Here is an 18619-nt window from a genome sequence, read left to right as displayed (position 1 = left end):
TGCGGGTCCCTGGGCGGAGGGGATCACAGAGCCCTCTCCTGCTGAATCCCAGAGCAGCCTGGTGAGCCTCAGGTCAGTGAGGGCTATTTCCAGCCCGAGGACCAGCCTGTGACACACAGGGATTATTTTAAGCCCACGCGGGCGGTGGTGTTTGGCTGGCATTAATGAATCCCCAGGCTGAACTGGGGTTGCAGCTCTGAGGCTGGAGCTTTGGCAGGACACCGGGACACACCGTGCCCGTGGATCTGCTGCTTCTGCAGGTCACAGGACCACGAGGCTGCTGGGTGTGCCAGGACTGCCCACGAGTAAGTCTGAGCAGCTCTGGGGCTGCAGGCTGGGCTCAGGAGTGCCCCTGCCCTGAGTGAAGGCCAGGCTGGGTCTCTGGGGAACGCAGAGCGTGCCCGGGGCTGGCAGGGCCCCTCTGCCACCTCCCTGCCGTGCCCAGCCAGCAGCCCTGGCACGTCCCAGGGTCCTGTGCCAGCCCAGGGACACCCCTGGCACGTCCCAGGGTCCTGTGCCAGCCCGGGGGCAGCCCTGGCACTCAGATCCCCTCTGGCACCGCGCCCTGCTCCCTGGCTCCCTCTGGAAAAGCCCAGTAAAACACCTGAGAGGGAGCTGGGCTGCACATTCCCCACGCGGGGCAGCAGCCAGGGCAGTCCTTGGCACCGTCTGTAACACTCAGGGGATGCCTGAGAGGCTGCAGGGGACAGAGCTCAGGGATAAAGCAGGGATTTATTGAAAGCCCTTCCCAGGACACACCCCGGGCAGTGCAGGAGCCCGGCCGTGGCTCCACCCCACAGGGACTCCTGGCCACGAGTTCTCACTCTTGGATCAGTTCTGCTCCATTCCCACACTGGGTTCAGTGTCCCATTCCAGCCCCAGGTGCTGCAGTCCCACCCTCCCAGGCTGCTCTCCTCCATCCCCTGGTGTTGGCACTTTTTGGGCTGCAGCTGCAGCGGTGTCCTTGGTTCTGGGCTGGCAAAGGATTGTTCTGTGTGCCTGAGCTGTGAGGAGAGCTGCTGGCACTGGGTGTGGAGTTCAGAGCTCTGCACCAGTGCAGCGCAGAGCTGGGAAATACCAAAGCTCAAACTGAGGGCTTCACAAGGATGCTCGAGGTCAATCACTTCATTAATACCATGTCATTAGCACGGTGATGCAATTCCCGAGGCAATTCCCAGCCCACTGCAGCTGCCAGAGCGGAATGGCTGAGCCAGGCAGCGGCTCTGGGGCAGGAGCCCCTCCTGCCTGCCCCAGTGAGTGACTCTGGGTGTATTTTCTGTGTCACTAAAGCAAGGAGCAGCCGAGTAAATGCAGCACTGTTTGTGACACGCTGCACTGCCACAAAGTTTTTAGTGTATTTCATCATGGAATTAAAAGTATTCATAAACATTCAGTTTCATGAAACTCACAGAAGTGAGTATCAAGGTTAGGTTTGTGTCAGGATGAATGCACCAATCCCTCGTGCTTTCATCCCAAAATGCTTCCCTTGGCAGAACCCTTCTCACTGCCCAGGGGAGCAGCTCCATGTCCACTGCCCCCTCCACTGCTGGGACCAGGGGATGTCCCAGGAACTCCTAGGGATTTAGAAAATAAAATAAATTGTTTAGCTCTTTAGGGATTCCTGATCCTTGAAAGGACTTTTCTCCCACACGTCCACAAAGCACTTGGTGGCCAAACACTGCTCTGGAAAACACAATGTGTCTGTACTCATCCCAGCTGCAGCAGAGGGCCCCAGTGAGATACAATAATATTAAAATATTCTGTGATGATTACAGACCAAGTGTACTGTAAATCCTATTGCACATAAAGCAGTCAAATGCTGAATTTTATTGGGAGCACGGCTGGTATCAAATTATCTTTTAACACAATCTCAAATTCTGGCACCTTGGATTTTCAACCTGGGATCATCAAAACCAGCCTTGCACTTTCTGCTGTAATTCAGGAACGATCAGAACACCGAATTCAGAACGGTTTGGGTTGAAAGGACCCTAAAGCTCACCTCACTGCACCCCCGCCATGGGCAGAGACTCCTTCTGCCACCCCAGGCGCTCCAATTCCTGCCCAGCCTGGCCTTGGACATCTCCAGGAATGTCTGAATTTCAAAAGAAAATTTCTAAGAAGGCGTTTAAGTAGTTTTCTGCAAAAACTGTGTTTCCAGAGGCTGTACTTGTATTATCATTACATCCCACGGTGTGCGCGCTGCTCGATCCGCCACATCTGTGCCCCTCAGGTCCGTGACGGGCAAGGCAAAAGTTTCACTGAACAACTTTTCTGTGGCACCGACCGCTTCGGGCTGAGGGCAACACCTCAGCGACCTTTGCAGTGCTGCCAAGCTGTGCCTTTATCGCCTTTTTCTGCCATTCCTGACGCGCGGAAAGAACCTTGGCAAAGGGAGAAGGCGCCGGGCGCCCTCAGAGCCCGCCCTCAGCGCCGCGCTCTCGCGAGATCTCGGGCGCGCTCAGCGCCGGCGCGGCCGCGGCCCGACGGGATCTTTCGAGAATTGCCGGCACCGCGCTCCCCCCTCAGCGCCGCCGCCATGTCCGTGGTGGGCATCGACCTGGGCTTCCAGAGCTGCTACGTGGCTGTGGCCCGCGCCGGCGGCATCGAGACTGTCGCCAACGAGTACAGCGACCGCAGCACGCCGTGAGTGAGCCCGGGAGCCGCGCGGAGGCGGCGGCGAGGCGCCCGCGGGGCCCGGCGTGGCGGGGCCGGGAGGGAGGGAAGCGGCGGGGCCGGGCGGAGCGGTGTTATAAAGTGCTTACGGAGATGCGGTAAAGCGCGCCGGACGCGTGAGGGGGCTTCGGGAGACCCGCTCAGGTGCCTTTCGTAGAATCACAGAATTATAGGATGCTAAGGGGTGGGAAGGGACCTTAAAGCTTATCTAGTTCTACCTCTCTGCAATGGGCAGGAACACCTTCCACCAGGTCGCTCCAAACCCCGTCCAGCCTGGCCTCGAACACTCCCAGGGATGGAGCAGACACAGTTTCTGTGGGCAGTCTGTGCCAGTGGCTCCTCATCCTCACAGGGAAGAATTTCTACCCTACATCTCATTTAAATTTCCCTTCTTTCAGTCTGAAGCCGTTCCCCCTTGTGCTGTCAGTCCAGTTGGTGATGCAGTTCCTCTCCGGGTTCCCTGCAGCCCCTTGGGACGCCGCGAGGTGCCCGCACACCCTTGTCATTCCCGGCTGAGCAGCCCCAGCTCCCGCAGCCTTGCGGGGCAGCCCGGCCGGTTTGTCCCCCCGAGGCGGGGCCGTGCCCTGGGGATCAGAAGGACGGGGGCTGTGAGTGCAGAGAAAAGCATGCCTGGCTGCTGGAAGCGGCAGCCTGAATTCCCTGTGTGTTCAGGTAGCACGGCTGCCATTCCCCTGCTGTCCCACCTGGGCTCGTGCCGCGCTTGGTGTGAGCCGTGCCTTGTCCTGGGAGCAGAGTTTGGAAAGCTGCTCAGCAGCCTGCAGTGCCAGGACGAAGGGAATGACTTCAAAACCGACAGAGAGGAGGTCAGGATTGGATCTTGGGAAGAAATTGTTCCTTGTGAGGATGGGCAGGCCCTGGCACAGGTGCCCAGAGAAGCTGTGGCTGCCCCTGGATCCCTGGCAGTGCCCAAGGCCATGCATGAAGCTCAGAACAACCAGATAGAGGGGGTGTCCCTGCCCATGGATGAGCTTTGAGGTCCCTCCCAGTCCGTGATTCCATGATGCAGTGTGGTCAGTATGTTCTAGCCCTGCTTGTGTAGTGATCCCTCCTACCACATTCTCAACAGGAGCGTGCAGTGCCTCCGTTTATTAGGGAAATTCCTGAGAGGGAAGGAGAGAGCTGCTATAAAACTCTATGAATGGCTTGCAAAATGAAAGTGGAAAAAAAAATTGCATCAGGAATTGGGCATCAGACCTGGAGAGGAACTGTGGGGAAAGCTGTCCTAAAAGTGTTTCTGGAGCTTCCCCTCTGTTGCAGTGTGGCTGTACTTCAGCAGATCCTGAAGTGGCTGTCTTGGTGAGACAGCTGCATCATGTTTGAGGTTTTTCAGACCCCTCGCATCACTTCAGAAAGCCCAGAGTGACCTTGCTTCTCATTAGACAGTACATCACTGTTTGCTTTTTGCTGTCTCTGAGCAATGAATAAATGGAGAAGGAAATTTTGAATTCAGCATGTGTGCCCGAGTATCTGGAGATTTCCTAAATGTTCTCAATAACGTGGAAATTTAAAGGTTAGATGTACTGGGAAAATATTGAATGTAGAGAGGATCAGAGCTGGGTTCTAATAGCTGTAGGTATTTGGCCCTCAGGGGGTTGAAGTTCTGCTGATAAATATGTCTGTATATTTGAGATGTGAACACAAATTCCCTTGTTGAAGGAGATGAGCTAAATAAAATATCTGACATCTTGCATCTCTTGGGAAATAACTCAGTTATGGGAGCCTGAAGGGAAATTGGAAAAAATGAGCATAATGCAAATGAGAGGGTTTTAGCAGGGCTTAATCTCCAGGTGCTGTTCTGAGGGAATGCAGAAAACCATTCTGCAAGCAGACCCTTCTATTAAAAGAAGTTCTGCGTGGTTTTTGAGTGAGCTGGAATCAGCAGCCTGGTTCTGAATGGTGCTGAGCAGTTGTTACAGTGGGGAGGTCATGCAGGCTGCAGTGGCAGGTTTCCTCAGGCACTGGCTCGTGCTCAGGGTTAAACACTGTGTTTTGGGTGTGTGATTGTAATAATTTGTATTATTGAAACAAACCCCGCTGAGTGCATTGGACTGAGCACAGTGGCACAGCTGACACTGCCACAGAATCTGCCTTCAGCTCTGGAACTTGGATTCTTCTGGGGTGCTGCAAAATTTGAACTCGTACATCCCAAAGCTGTGCAAACTGTGTTTGCCTTGGACCTGGAAAAGTGGTAGAGAGAAAGGTAGTGGAAACTGAGAGGAAAAAATAAAATGGTTTAATTATGTCTGTAGGGATGAAGGGCCTTGAGTTAAATGAAATCATTGTGATTGATGTTCTGGAGCTGGTGCTGATGGTCAGTGCAGGGGACATGAGCTGTCAGGGACAGGGGATCTTCCCAGGAAGTGGCAGTGGGTGCGAGGCTGAGGAGGTGCCTCCAGGTATTGAAGCAGAGATTTTAACTTTCTGAAGTTGTTTCATTAGACCTCTGATGACCTTCACTGTGAATGGTTCTACTTAAAGTGCACTGGTTAGTTTTTCAGCTCCCAGAAATTGTGTAATAGTGTAACTTGTATTTCATGAGTTTACTGGTTCTTGTGAACTGATTTGGGGAATGAGACTGGTTGAAAATTCTTCCTTCTCTCCCTCCTTCTTCCTGGTTTCACTCACCTCTGTGCTGGGTCCCTGCCAGGGCTCTCATCTCAATTTGTGCATTTGTGTTGGTGAGGGGATCTTGATTTGTGAATTCAGCAGTGAAGTAGCTGTATTTTTTTTTCCAAGAGAAGGGCACAATTCATGTCTTAATTCCTTTCAGGAGACCAGAGTAAATTAATAACCAGCTCCCTGCTCTGGGCTCATTAGGTTTTTACCTCCTATTCCATTGGTGTCGGCCTGAGGGTCTGCAGAGCACAAACTTGGTTGTTTTTTTTTTTTCTTTAACTAATGTCATTAATAGTTGTTTCAAACAACTTCAGAAATGTTAATTCTGTTGCAGCACATACATTAGGGTAGTCCTTGTTCCATTTGTGAAGTTGCTAATAAATTGGAAGAAGATACAAAGCCAATGCAATTCTGTCACCCCAGCCTTCAGGCTGGTTTTGGTTAGTTTCTGCTTGGAACACCCAATTCCAAGCCTCAGGCTGAGCTGGAATGGTTTCTGTAGCAGCCCTGTGGCATCACCCTGCTGTAAAGCAGATTCTTAACCTGCTGCATGGAGAGCAGCTTAATGAGACTTAGTTGGCACGTTGTGTGAGCAGTAAAGATCTGCTTACCTAATGGCAGGGCTCCCCCCACCAAGTTTACCTCAGTGGTATGAACAACTTGGATTAGAGAGCTGGATTTTGTTTTGGTAGGGCTCCTACAGTTTGTTAAATATGTAAATCAAGGGGCTTAATCTGCCAAGGAATTTCTCCTAAAAGGAGAATTTCTCTGTTCAGAACTGCAGGCTGTCACAAAGCAGGGGGGAGTAAAACATAATTTCTCTTTTTGTGCTCCACGTTGTTTCAGTGGGTACAGACGAAGCCCTGGAAGTCCAATCTTTCTCTGCAGGTTGTTTCTTTCTGCCCTTGAAGGGTTTGCCTTCAACCTGGAAAGCTTAGTTAGCATCTGCTGCAGACGTGTAGGAACGATTTCCTGAATACCTGATTTACCCCGTGTTTGTCTGCTGAACAGTCAAATGTCTCCCGTGTTATTAGCTGCCAGCTTGTCCCTGAGTGCATCTCACACACTGTGAGGCACTCACTGAGATAAGGCTCTGCCCAGTCGTGCTTAGGTGGAAGCTTGGAGGAGCATGGGTGAGTCTGGGGTGAGTCTGCTCTGCAGGGAGGACCTTTGCTGTTTTAAATGCAATTGTAGTGCCTGATTTTCCCAGAATCCACAGAACGTTCCATGCACAGATTGCAGCGAGTGGCCAACGTTTTTAATGGAGCAAATCATATTAATTAAGGTGGTCTTCTAGACAGTATCAGTAGTTTTTACCCAGCAGATGTGCAGTGCAGCTGTAGAGTCACTGACTGAGCTGTGTCTTCCTTGCAGAGCCTGTATATCCTTCGGGCCCAAGAACCGCTCCATCGGTGCTGCAGCCAAAAGCCAGGTGAGTTGGGCTTTGGGTAGAGCAGCTTCAGAGCAGCAGTGTGGGGCTTGTCACTGCAGAGAACAGACGTCCCTGAGCTGCTCCTGCTGCCTGCCTAACCAATGAACAGCTGAGCTGCTCTCAGCTGCTCACCACGGGCTGCTGCTTTGTCATCTGCCAGAGAAATCTCAGGGTTGATCCTTGCACGTAATGAAGTGTACAAAATAAAGCTGTGCCTCTTAAGAAATTCTGATAACTACTAATTCTTTTTTTCAAATTGCGAACCTAAATTCTCAAGTGGTGCTTCACCCTGCCCTAGTTTGTTCCAGTCCCTGTGCTTTATGATGGCTTTTAATTATGTGACTCTGTTCTATAGAATTCCATTAAGTGCATGATTTTGGCAGAAAGGGGGCATATTTGAGTGTAAATGGACAGAGCTTTCTTGACCCTTTGTGGCTGAATTGCAACCTAAATATCTCTCTTGGGTGCTCTTGCCCATAGTCTGAGTTTCTGTTGCTGTAGGCAGATAAATGTGATGTAAGGACTGGAAGAAGTTAAGGTGATTTGTCCTACTCGTGGTATTTGGGTCTTGCTGTATCAGATTTTATGTTGCTGTGTAAGTAACTCCTATAAAAGATGATTAATTTTTTTCAAGTCTTCTACAGGAAGTGGCTAGTCAAACAGTTGTTTTTTCTTAGCCTAAAAAGCCTAGAGATGTGTGAAGATTTTTTACCTAAAATACAAAAATCTCTGGACACAGCCATGTTATTCAAGAACAGCACAACTGTACTAGAACCAAACACAGCAGTTTTTTCTGGAATTGAGTCTGCTTAGCTTAACGAAATCCATTGGTGCAGAGCCCTGTAGAGATGAGTGTGTCCTGCACAGACTAAACTTAGAGAACATCCAGCCCAAGTTACTTGGGAAGTAGACACCTGCCTGAGCCCAGATCCCAGGTAATGCTCTGTGGAACAGTGCCTGTGTGCTCTCTCAGTGCCTGTGGTTTTCAGTGCGTGCCTCGCTCTGGTGTCAGTGACACAGTCCCCTTCTCTTGTGCTCCGTGAAGCCAGCTGGGATGGGCTTTCACTTCCCTGTGCTGATCTCTGCTGATGATGAAAGTCAGTCTACCTTTTGTCAGTTAAATCAAGGTGACAGCATCATTTGAGGGGACCTCCTGACCTCCTAAAGCTTCATAAGCAGGTCCTTGAGCTCTTTTGTGAAAATACCTGTGTGTTGAGTGTCATGTGCATGTGATGAACCTGAGCTGGAGTTTACATCCATGTGCTTGTTCTGTTTGGGCAATCACTGATTGTAGAAAGGTAGAGGGTAGGGAACAGGTAAGTGGAAAAGAGATTTTTGCTAACAGTTCTAAAGAGTTTCCTACACGTGCACTATGAAATTTGAGTGTGGTTGTAATCAATATTTTATAGACTTGGCTCAGTTTTTAGTGTACATTTTATCTTCCATCTCAAATTGCTGTAGGTTCCCTGAGCAACCAGAGGGAAGTTGCCTCCCAGCACCTGCCCAGATGCTGTTAAGATACAAATGACAAAAATAAGCCGGTGGGAGAAGCATGAGAACAAAACTCTGTCTTCTGTTTGAAATTCAGATGTTCCCCTGCCACGTTGTATTAAAGATTTCTTTTCCTCTAGGTTATTTCAAATGCAAAGAATACAGTACAAAGTTTTAAAAGATTTCATGGTCGTGCATTCTCAGATCCCTTTGTTCAAGCTGAAAAAGCAAGCCTTGCCTATGAACTTGTCCAGCTGCCAACAGGCTCAACTGGCATCAGGGTAAGTCTGGCATGTTTGAGGAGCCAGAGGAGGAAACTGGTCAAGTTTCCTTTTATTTCTGTGTTTTGAATCTGCTCGCTGTAGTTTGTGTTCTCTTTTGAATGGAAAGCCTTAATAGGGAAGGGAATAAAAGGCTGATAATGGGGATGCTGCATGGGTTCCACTGCGGTGTAATGAGTGTGCACAATTTTTATTTGAAGGCCATGTATATGGAAGAAGAAAGAAACTTTACAATTGAGCAGGTGACAGGAATGCTTCTGACCAAATTAAAGGAGACTGCTGAGAATGCGCTTAAGAAGCCTGTGGTTGACTGTGTTATTTCTGTAAGTACAGAATCCAGCAAAACACACAGAACTGAGTTAGTGTCTGAACTGAATGGCTGCAGCATTAAATTAAACCTGATTCAATTGGCCAGTAAACTTGAACGTCCAGGTATCTTTCTTTTCTGTTTAAACCGAATCTTACACCTCTTGGAAACTAGATTTACATCATTAATGGTCTTAAAATGCTGCTAATTAGCAGCATAAATAATATTTGATTCCTACTTTCTGATTATGTGCTCCAGAAATTAGTGGTTTGTGATATGGAATAGAAAAAGGAACTTTGTCCTTATGTCGTTTTTTTTTTTTTTTTTTGCTTTTTTTCTATTGCAACTGAACTGAGCACTGCATTTGAAGGAGGCCTGTGTTCCCCGAGCTCACTGTCCTGTCCACCCTTGTAACTGTTTCCTCAAGGTGGCTCCTGGAAATGTTAATATTGGCTCTCTGACCTCCTTGCAGGTTCCTTGTTTCTACACAGATGCAGAAAGGAGATCTGTGATGGATGCTACCCAGATTGCGGGTCTCAACTGTCTGAGACTAATCAATGAAACAACTGCAGGTAATTCCTTCCTGTCCCTGGCAGTGTTGCAGTTTTACTACATGAAAAGGCTTTTATTCTGCCAGTGAGCCTTGCTTTCTGGAATTACAGCTGGTTTTATACACTTGGAATAGATGAGTTGATCAGAAAGTTTCTTAAATTCGAGTCTGTTTTTTCATTGCTTTCCAAAGACATAACAATATTTGGTGAATATCTGTTTTAATGCAGCTGAGGGAGGGTGGTACTGTTTAATGTTCTTCTGTGTTTCATTAGCACTGAGAATTCTGTTTATTCAATGTCTGTAGCTTGAGGAGCACAATGAAATGCTAATGCTAATTCCTGATTACCACTTATTTCTTGATAATTGCAAACCTCGATGTCCTAACTTTACTTTTATTTCTGTAGTTGCACTTGCATATGGGATCTATAAGCCAGACCTGCCTGCCTTCGAAGAAAAGCCACGGAACGTTGTTTTTGTGGACATGGGGCATTCTGCATATCAAGTTTCTGTTTGTGCATTCAACAAAGGCAAACTGAAAGTAAACAAGCTGTTACACATCCATTTTGATTATCTGTAGAACATTCATCAGCACACCCATGGACTGTGGCAGGCAAGCCTGCCTGGCTTCACAGAGGGGCATCCACACAGCTCAGTTCTTGTTCTTAAAATTGCACTTTGTCTGGAGCAAAAAGTAGGGCAGGGAACTAGAGAGCTTTAGAGCAGTGTGTGGAGGAAGCAAGCATGCCTTAATCAACAGACTCTGCCAAAGAATAAAAAACCTGGATTAAATGGTTTATTCAGAAATTATCGTATCTGACTGTGCTGCCTTCATTAAAATATTCCAGTTCAGTCATGAGATCTGGTGTTGAAGCAGGAATTCCTGCAGTGGTGTAAGTGGCAGACATTGTTTCTGAACTCTCACTGTGGTGCTCACGTGCCATGAAGAAACATTCCTGATTGCTTTAAGCTGCCAGTGGAAGCTCAGCAGATGGCAGTGTCTTTGTGAGTGTACACTGCCAAAGCATTGCTGTTTTGCAGCAAACACTAACATTTCTTACTGGCATTTTATTATTATTATTAATGACTACAATCTGGACTTGCAGTTACAATACCTTTCTCATGATTGGCTGGAGAAACAGATGCAGAATTTAAAGCATGAGATAGTGAAATGCAGAGAAATGTTCTGACAACATTCGTTTTCTCATAGTTTTATTTATGTGAGGAAATGTAACCTTTGTGTTTCTCTTGGATTTGTTTTTTAAACTTGGAAGCCATGAGTGAGAAGTGTGGAAAGGATGCTTTGGGGTCCAGAGTGCAGGGCTGTTAGGCAGTGTAGAGGCCAAAGCCATCTGAAGGGGTATTGAGGGTAATGATTTCTGTTCCTAAACTAATCAATTCCTGGTGTGTTTACAGAGCAGAATGAGCTGAGGTGGGTGGGCTACAGGTGTTCTTTGCAATAATTCCTTTATCAAAAAGGAGCACCTGTTTTAAGAGTTAATATCATTTATTTTCTTCCTGTTTTATTTTTAGCTTTGGGTAAGCATGTTCCACCCTTAGGAGGCATCAAATATTAAACTGGGATATGACTCAAACTGGCAGTGGCTAGGCAGAATTTGGAACAGAGATCTGCTCCCAGCACAAGCTATGGAACAGATTGTGTTGCTAAGTCCTGCCCAATCTCCCTAAATTCCATTTAAAGCAGTTGTCACCTCATTCCAGGAAGGCCGATTTCTTTGACTTAGAGTTGAAGTATATTTGAAACAAAGCACTGCTTTGATGTGAGCTGCTGATTGCTTTCATTGTACTGTTACTGAAGGGTGCCCTTCCTTTAAGGTTCTTGCTACAGCGTTTGATACAACCCTTGGAGGCAGGAAGTTTGATGAGGTGTTGGTGGAATACTTTTGTGAGGAGTTTGGGAAGAAATACAAACTTGACATCAAGTCCAAGATCCGAGCGCTGCTGAGGCTGTACCAGGAGTGTGAGAGGCTGAAGAAGCTGATGAGTGCCAATGCCTCGGACCTGCCCATGAACATAGAGTGCTTCATGAATGATATAGATGTGTCTGGAACCATGAACAGGTAACCTTGGCTGCTCTGCAAGGGGAAAACTTCAGAGTGCCCTTCAGGCAGTTAAAAACTTGGTATGAAGTGTCAGCTCTTAGGACTGCAGGGAGGTGAGAAATCAAAGAACAACATGTGCAGGAATGCTGCTGGAAATGAAAATGTTTAGGGCCTGGTCAGTGGCCTTGAGTTAGGAGGGAGGGCTGGGAATGTTGAAAGGATGCCAGGGTTACTGGAACCAGGTTTTGTCTGGGAGAACATAAAGTATAAAGCTAGGACTGGGGGAGAGAAGACCCTGCAGTACACAGTGAAAGTGGTGTTCCTTCAGTTTGGGCATCCTGTTTGCAGTGTTGATTATGGTGTGCTAGAGCTTTGTTTATGGATTCTTCCAACAGAAGCAAATTTTTAGAGATGTGTGAAGGACTCCTGGCAAGAGTGGAGCCACCCCTTCGCAGCGTGCTGGAGCAAGCCAGTAAGTGGGGGTGTGTGGGGGCTGCTCTGCAACAGGCAGGAGCCAGCCAGAGTGCAGGCTGCCTTTGCATGTTGGACACAAGGGTTTACCACAAACAACAGTTTCTTGCTTAGGGGCTACAAGATTAAAAAACTTTCTCACTCAGGCTAAGAGCTGAAATTTTTACTGCTTAGAAACTTAGCCTAAAGTTGGTCCATTAAAACTTCTGGTTTATGATGTCGGTGTATTAATGTCAAAGAGAAACATTTCATCTATTGTCTGACTCCTTTCTAGGGTTGAAGAAGGAGGATATTTATGCAGTAGAGATAGTTGGTGGTACCACAAGAATCCCTGCTGTCAAAGAGAAGATCAGTAAATTTTTTGGCAAAGAAGTCAGTACGACCCTGAATGCAGATGAGGCTGTGGCACGAGGCTGTGCACTGCAGGTAAAAAGTGCTCTTTGCTCTTGCTGTGAGAATATTAAGCAGCATCAATAGCTACTTGCTGAATGAAATACTTGCTCACCTCAAGTCTGAACATTTGTACTGTGGTTTTTGTGCTCTTGCAGTGTGCGATTTTGTCCCCGGCTTTCAAAGTGAGAGAGTTTTCTATCACTGATTTGATACCATACCCCATCTCTTTGCGATGGAATTCACCAGCAGGGGAAGACCTGAGGTAAAACCAGTACAGTCTTCTTGCATGTTACAGCTTAAAATGACTGGTGATGCTTAGAGTAAATAACAAACATCAGTAAATACCCTCAGAACAGGGTATTTCCAGGGTTGAATGCCCATTTAACACTTCCAGTTTCGATACTCTGAAGTTAATGATGGCAGAAAACAAAACCAAGGTTGAGTGGCAGTTTGGCACTTCCTGTGTGGCTGTTGTGTTACTTAACCTGAAAGATCAGGACAGTCTTACCACTTCTTAAGCAAGCTTTTCCCCTAAGAGTATCTAGAAATGTTGTGTTACCTTACCAGCTGTGTTGTCACACTGAACACAGGCTGTGTTTTCTTTTGCAGTGACTGTGAAGTCTTCCCCAAGAACCACCCTGCTCCCTTTTCCAAGGTCCTCACTTTCTACAGGAAGGAGCCCTTCACTCTGGAGGCCTACTACAGTGCCCCCAAGGAGCTGCCTTACCCAGACCCTGCTATAGGTTAGCACCATTTTGTACCTTTAACTAAGAATATTTTCTGTGTTTCAAGCCTTTTCTGTCCAATTATGTAGTCTGGACGTGCAGCCTATTGGAAATGCTCTCAGGACAACATTTCAAATGAATTTTCAGTAAAATAGGTGGAGTAGCAGGAAGTTTATGGGCAAAAAGAGCATTCTAATACTGGAGCAAACGTGGAAGAGCCACACTGAGAGTTGTGCAGTCTTTTGCTCTGATAAAAGTGACACGAGGTTTAACATTAAGAATTCCCAATAGCTGTGCCCCAGCATTGCTGAATAAGAAATCTGAGTTGTCCAACTTGAGTAGGTTTTAACATTCCCTGAGCACATTGCAGTGAGCTGTGTCAGCAGCAGTTGGGGTTTGCTTTGCGTTCAGAACTGAGGTTAATCAAAAGTGTTTGGGTTTTTTCTCTGTTTAGCTCACTTCTTGGTTCAGAAGGTCACTCCTCAAACGGATGGATCCAGTTCCAAAGTGAAAGTCAAAGTCAGAATAAATATCCATGGCATCTTCAGTGTTTCAAGTGCATCTCTGGTGGAGGTTCATAAATCTGATGAGAATGAGGAGCCAATGGAGACAGATCAGCACCCGAAGGAGGAAGAGGTAACAGACTCAGCTGCTCTGAATCCCCCTGAAGCACAGCTGCCCAGGGGCTCAGGCTTGTGTAAGGATTTACTAGACATGCCCACAACTGAAATATGAGACTGAGTACTCATTGTAGTATGTTACACCGGTGCTAGATCTCTTGAAACCAGGACTTGAGGTGTAGATCAAATTCTTATTAATGGAGCTGTGGATTGCTGGAGCAAAGACTGGGAGCTCATAATTTATTCCTGCAGTTTGTTTGTTTTGCCTAAAGAGTATTAGAGGTGTTAAGGGATCAGCCTAGGAACTGAAGCAGTGATCTGCATTTTTTTAATGTGTGAAATTGGATCTCTCTGAATTTCAGAAGATGCAAGTAGACGAGGAGCAACAAAAGGCTGAAGAGCAACAGCAAACCCAGCCTGAAAATAAGGCAGAGTCTGAAGAAATGGAGGTAAGAGGAGCATTTGAGACTTTATTTTCCTGAGATTTGTGAGAATATGAGGAATGTGAGCACATCTGCTGCCTTTGTCATAGTTCTAGAAGCTGAACTTTTATTTCAGTGCATTGGTGGTCTATTGTGATTAGAGCTTTAGAGAGGACACAAATGGCACTGATAACTGCAGACCTGTCAGGTGACCTGGTACTGATAAAATGGGGGAACTCTCCTGTTCAGGGGAGAAATAATCATCTAGTTTTCAATAACTTGAATACTAGAACAGTGTTCTGCAATGAGCACCCTCTCCCATGAATGCAGAGTGCCCAGAAAAGGTCTGGGCTTCATTAATTGTCTCAGGCTTCAGCAGCTGAGGTGTCAGAATGGCAGGGAGGGCTTGATTCTGTTGTTGAGGTGCTAACTCAGTTTTTGTGATGTAAACCTTGGCTGCTCCCCTTGAATTGAGTGGTGCTGCTGTTTTTACTGTGAATGTAATTATATTTTAATGCAGACTTCTCAGGCTGACTCAAAGGACAAGAAAGTGGATCAGCCCCCTCAGGCCAAGAAGGCCAAAGTGAAGACCACCACTGTGGACCTTCCCATTGAGAACCAGCTGGTGTGGCAGATAGGGAAGGACATGCTCAACTTGTTCATTGAGAACGAGGTAAACTCTCCTGCCCAAGCTAAAAATCTCACCTGTTGGTCTCCAGAAATGCTGTTTTTCATTGAAGTGGTTAAGGAAGGTCAAGGAAAGGATTAAAGGAATAAAACAAGCAGTTAGAAGTCTGAGGTGAACAACAGTGCCCCATGGAGGCAGAACACATTCATTGCTCCTGGTCAGGGGAGCTGTCCTCTCAAAGGGCTGTTCTGCAGGAAAGCTCCACAATCACCTGTGGGTACAAGGTGAAGGTGACCCTCAGCTGGAGGAGGATTGTCCTGTGCTGTATTGGACATCACACCAAAACTGAAATCAGTTTTCAGTCATGTGCTGTGTTAGAACAGTTCTGTAAATCACAGTTTTGCAAAATCTTGGTCTGGTTTGAGCCTTTGCTAACAAGGTGTCCTGGAAATAAATGTTAAATAATGAGCTTTTTAGCCAATTAATTTGACCCTTTGTTCACAGGGTAAGATGATAATGCAGGATAAGCTGGAGAAGGAGAGGAATGATGCCAAGAATGCAGTGGAGGAGTACGTGTATGAAATGAGAGACAAACTCTGCGGTGTTTATGAGAAATTCGTCAGTGAGGATGTGAGTGTTGCTGCTGGACTGTCCTGATACATTGTGGTACCATCAGCACTTGGGTTTATAACTCTTGACCTGTATCACATACTATATTTACATAAGTTACATATTCAAACTTTAAATTTGAAGAAATAATTGTAACCTTTCTGGCTCTGATGATAATCTACTAAATGTGGGCACCTGTATCTGAACTGGTTGCCTAAAAATCTCTTGGCATTATTAATCAGCTTTCAGCTTTGTTGTACTGAAGGAGCTTGGTGTGTAATGAATTTAACTCTGCTTCCAGAGATGAATCTTTGAGCTCCTGACTGCATCTCCATTGACTGCAATGGAGCCTTGCCAGCCAGGTGTCTGCAGAGCCCAAACTGGGACATGCCAGGTGACATTTATGGCACCTTTGCTAAAGAAAAGTTTCCCTCTGTTCTCAGGGTTGCTCATGCAGTGACAGTGAAAACGTGCAGGGGACAAAAAAGCCTTTGATGTGACAGTGCTTGATCTGAAATGTGGCTGTCACACATGAGTCTTCTTTGGGCCTGGAATCCACCACAGAGCTCTACAGAAGAATATTTTATTTCTTATTTTTCACTAAAATAGGATAAAGAGTTCCAGACAGAGTTCTTTATATTCTAAAAATACAACCCTTCAGGAAGGTTCCAGGTACCATTTAATGCCATTTGTCACCTAATAAATGATGTCACCTGCCTGTTTGTGTGTGTTGCTGCAGGATCGCAATAGCTTCACACTGAAGCTAGAAGATACAGAAAATTGGCTTTATGAGGATGGTGAAGACCAGCCCAAACAAATATACATTGATAAATTGGCAGAACTGAAGGTGAGTGGTTTTTACATTCCCATGGGAGTTTACCAAAGCTGAGAACTTTGTTCCAGCAAGGAGCTGTCTGGGGTCTGCTGATTCTGAGGTAACTACAGCCTGCTTTGGATTGTGTGGGGAGCAGGTCTCCAACAGACCTGTAACAAAGGGCTGAGGGAGGCTCAGTCTTTCCTGTAAGTTGAGGGAAGAGTCAGAGTTCCTAGGAGTTCAGGAAAGTTGATGTATCCTGTGAAACCTTGAGGATCCCTCAGTGATGCTCCATGAGTTTTGATACCTGTTGTGCTTTCTTTCAGACTCTGGGTCAGCCTATTCAGGCAAGATTCCAAGAATCAGAGGAAAGACCAAAAGCATTTGAGGACTTGGGGAAGCAAATCCAGCAGTACATGAAAGCTGTTCATGCATTCAAAGCAAAGGTATTATCATACTTAATTTCTGAAAAACGCAAGCAAATTGTACAAATATTTTCTGAATTTTGGGTAACCTGCTTCAGACAAAACCCTTGCAACCTTCCAGTGAGCTTAGGAGTTCTTGGTGTTTAATAGATTTTCAGAAGTGGGTTTTGGGCCTTGCACATCTCAGTCCCTTTTCAATCAGGTGTTGATTTCCTCATGGAGGCAGAATGCCAGCAGCAGGAGATCTTCAGTCTCTGGTTACTGAGCTGTAACTGTGATCAGTTCTGTTGATTTGTTAACCACAACAGCTCTTGGCTAAATGGTCTTCTTGTATTTTGAAGCTAAGTTTTGAGGAAATCAGGATGCAGTTCGTGCTCAAACACTGACACAGCTGCTCCTGTTTGGGTGTTGCAGGATGAACTGTATGATCATCTTGATGAAGCAGACGTGGCAAAGGTGGAGAAGAGCACCAATGAAGCCATGGAGTGGATGAACAACAACCTCAACCTTCAGAACAAGAGGAGTCTTACTTTGGACCCAGTTATAAAAGCAAAAGACATACAGTCTAAAGCAAAAGTAAGTTTTTCTACATAACTCCCTGTATTTCCATGAGTTTTTGTGTTTATTACTCTATCAGAAAACTCTGAGGTGAGAAATCCCAAAAGTACTAGGGAACATCAGCCCTCAACTGCAGTATTCCCAACGGTGGTTTCAAAAGTTAAAGTTCAGCTGTGGGAGATAAAACCATTCCTAAGCATGTGTTATTTCCGTGTTCTCTAGGAATTGGCGAGTATCTGTAATCCCATAGTGAACAAACCCAGACCCAAGGTGGAGCTGCCCAAGGAGGAGCAGAAGCCGACGGAAGCCAACGGACCACTGGACGGGCAGGGCGACGCCGGGAGCGGGGGCCAGCCCCCCGAGCAGGGCTCTGCCCCCGCCGCTGCCGACAAGAAGCTTCCAGAGATGGACATTGACTGAGTTTCAGCACTTGTTTATATTATTGCAAACTACAATAAAGCTTTAAGTTGTCAACTTTGTACGTTCTGAATACAAACTGAAGCAAGTGAATCCCACGGCACTCTTGGTAACTCTTGGAGAGGTTTGGGCAGGGCAGCAGGTCGGAACACGGAGGTGGCGAAGGACTCGCTCAGCTCAGCAGTGTTTGCCTTTATTGATTGTATTTAGAAGTTTTGGTAGTCTAACTAGACCTCTAGGAACAGCCATAAGCTGCTTCTCCATTTTTTCATGTCCAGGCTGAGTCAGTTCTCCCTTGAAGGAGGGAGACAGCAACATCTAAGTCTGATGTGCACCCTCCTCTTCCCTTTCCCTGTGGATTGCAGCTCTGGCACTGCAGGGAGGGCAGGGGAGAGCCGAGGCAGAGTCTTCCATTGCTCTTGGTTTAGTGTGAATGCCTGCTCTGGACTCACTCTGATTTGCACTGGAACAGTTGATGGTTACAGGAGGTTTGCAGAGCAGGGGGTGGCTCATCAGCACCTTTATTCCTTAGCCCAGACTGCAGATCAGACTCAGAATGTGCTCCTGGACAGGGGAGTGGGTTTCTCATGAACTCCCCAGCTAATTAGGCCCTGTAAACTCCTTGTCTTTAGTTAAATTAGCTGCTTGTAGAAAGAGTGAATACTTGTATTTCAGCTGCCTATGCTGATAGTTGATTCTGACTTGTTCCTAACTTTTTCTGGCAGGGGTATGCTTGCTTCCACGAGGCCTTCATTTGGAATGCTTGGTTTTTTGTTTTGGTTTCTTTTTTTTCCAGGAAAACCAAGAACTGACGGATATGTTGGTTTGTTTTGTTTTGTTGTTCTTTTTTTCTATGAGCTTTATACAATGAATTGCTTCTAGTACTGATTGTCATTAAACTTGCAAAAAATTAATTTGTATGTGTTAAAATCCAAAGCTGAAAAACACCCATTCAGTTATTGCAAGAAATAAATGCACTGGATTCTACTGGACCACCTGCTGCAGCTGTTATTGCAATGCAGGGAGAGCGGGGTGGAGGGAAGGGTTCTTGGGGCGTGCGAGGAGCTCTGCTGCTCCGGGGCTGCGGGGTGGGTGCGGTGGCTG

At 46.6% G+C, this 18619-nt stretch overlaps 1 protein-coding gene across 1 annotated transcript; it reads left to right on the top strand.

The window, feature by feature from the left end:
- Positions 1 to 2484: 2484 nt before the first annotated feature.
- On the top strand, positions 2485 to 18507 carry HSPA4 (heat shock protein family A (Hsp70) member 4). The gene is made up of 19 exons (XM_064387987.1): positions 2485 to 2643; positions 6685 to 6742; positions 8374 to 8514; positions 8715 to 8837; positions 9294 to 9393; positions 9778 to 9911; positions 11207 to 11451; positions 11829 to 11905; positions 12179 to 12330; positions 12453 to 12559; positions 12907 to 13040; positions 13477 to 13658; positions 14005 to 14091; positions 14585 to 14737; positions 15197 to 15322; positions 16041 to 16148; positions 16442 to 16561; positions 16955 to 17116; positions 17321 to 18507. Exons 1-19 carry the CDS (start codon positions 2537 to 2539, stop codon positions 17516 to 17518), a joined length of 2514 nt encoding a protein of 837 aa, XP_064244057.1. The 5' UTR covers positions 2485 to 2536; the 3' UTR covers positions 17519 to 18507.
- Positions 18508 to 18619: the final 112 nt, after the last annotated feature.

The sequence above is a fragment of the Passer domesticus genome, chromosome 13 (assembly GCF_036417665.1).
Source record: "Passer domesticus isolate bPasDom1 chromosome 13, bPasDom1.hap1, whole genome shotgun sequence".
NCBI lineage: Eukaryota > Metazoa > Chordata > Aves > Passeriformes > Passeridae > Passer > Passer domesticus.
Note: the sequence above shows the minus strand (reverse complement) of the source record. Positions and strands in the feature narration are given on the sequence as shown.

What these genes read in the sequence shown, in the direction of transcription:
- HSPA4 (XM_064387987.1), top strand. Translation starts at nt 2,537, where the DNA reads ATGTCCGTGGTGGGCATCGACCTGGGCTTCCAGAGCTGCTACGTGGCT. An exon ending in CCAGCAGGGGAAGACCTGAG is followed by an intron (nt 12,560 to 12,906) that starts GTAAAACCAGTA and finishes TTTCTTTTGCAG; the next exon opens with TGACTGTGAAGTCTTCCCCA. An exon ending in ACATACAGTCTAAAGCAAAA is followed by an intron (nt 17,117 to 17,320) that starts GTAAGTTTTTCT and finishes CGTGTTCTCTAG; the next exon opens with GAATTGGCGAGTATCTGTAA.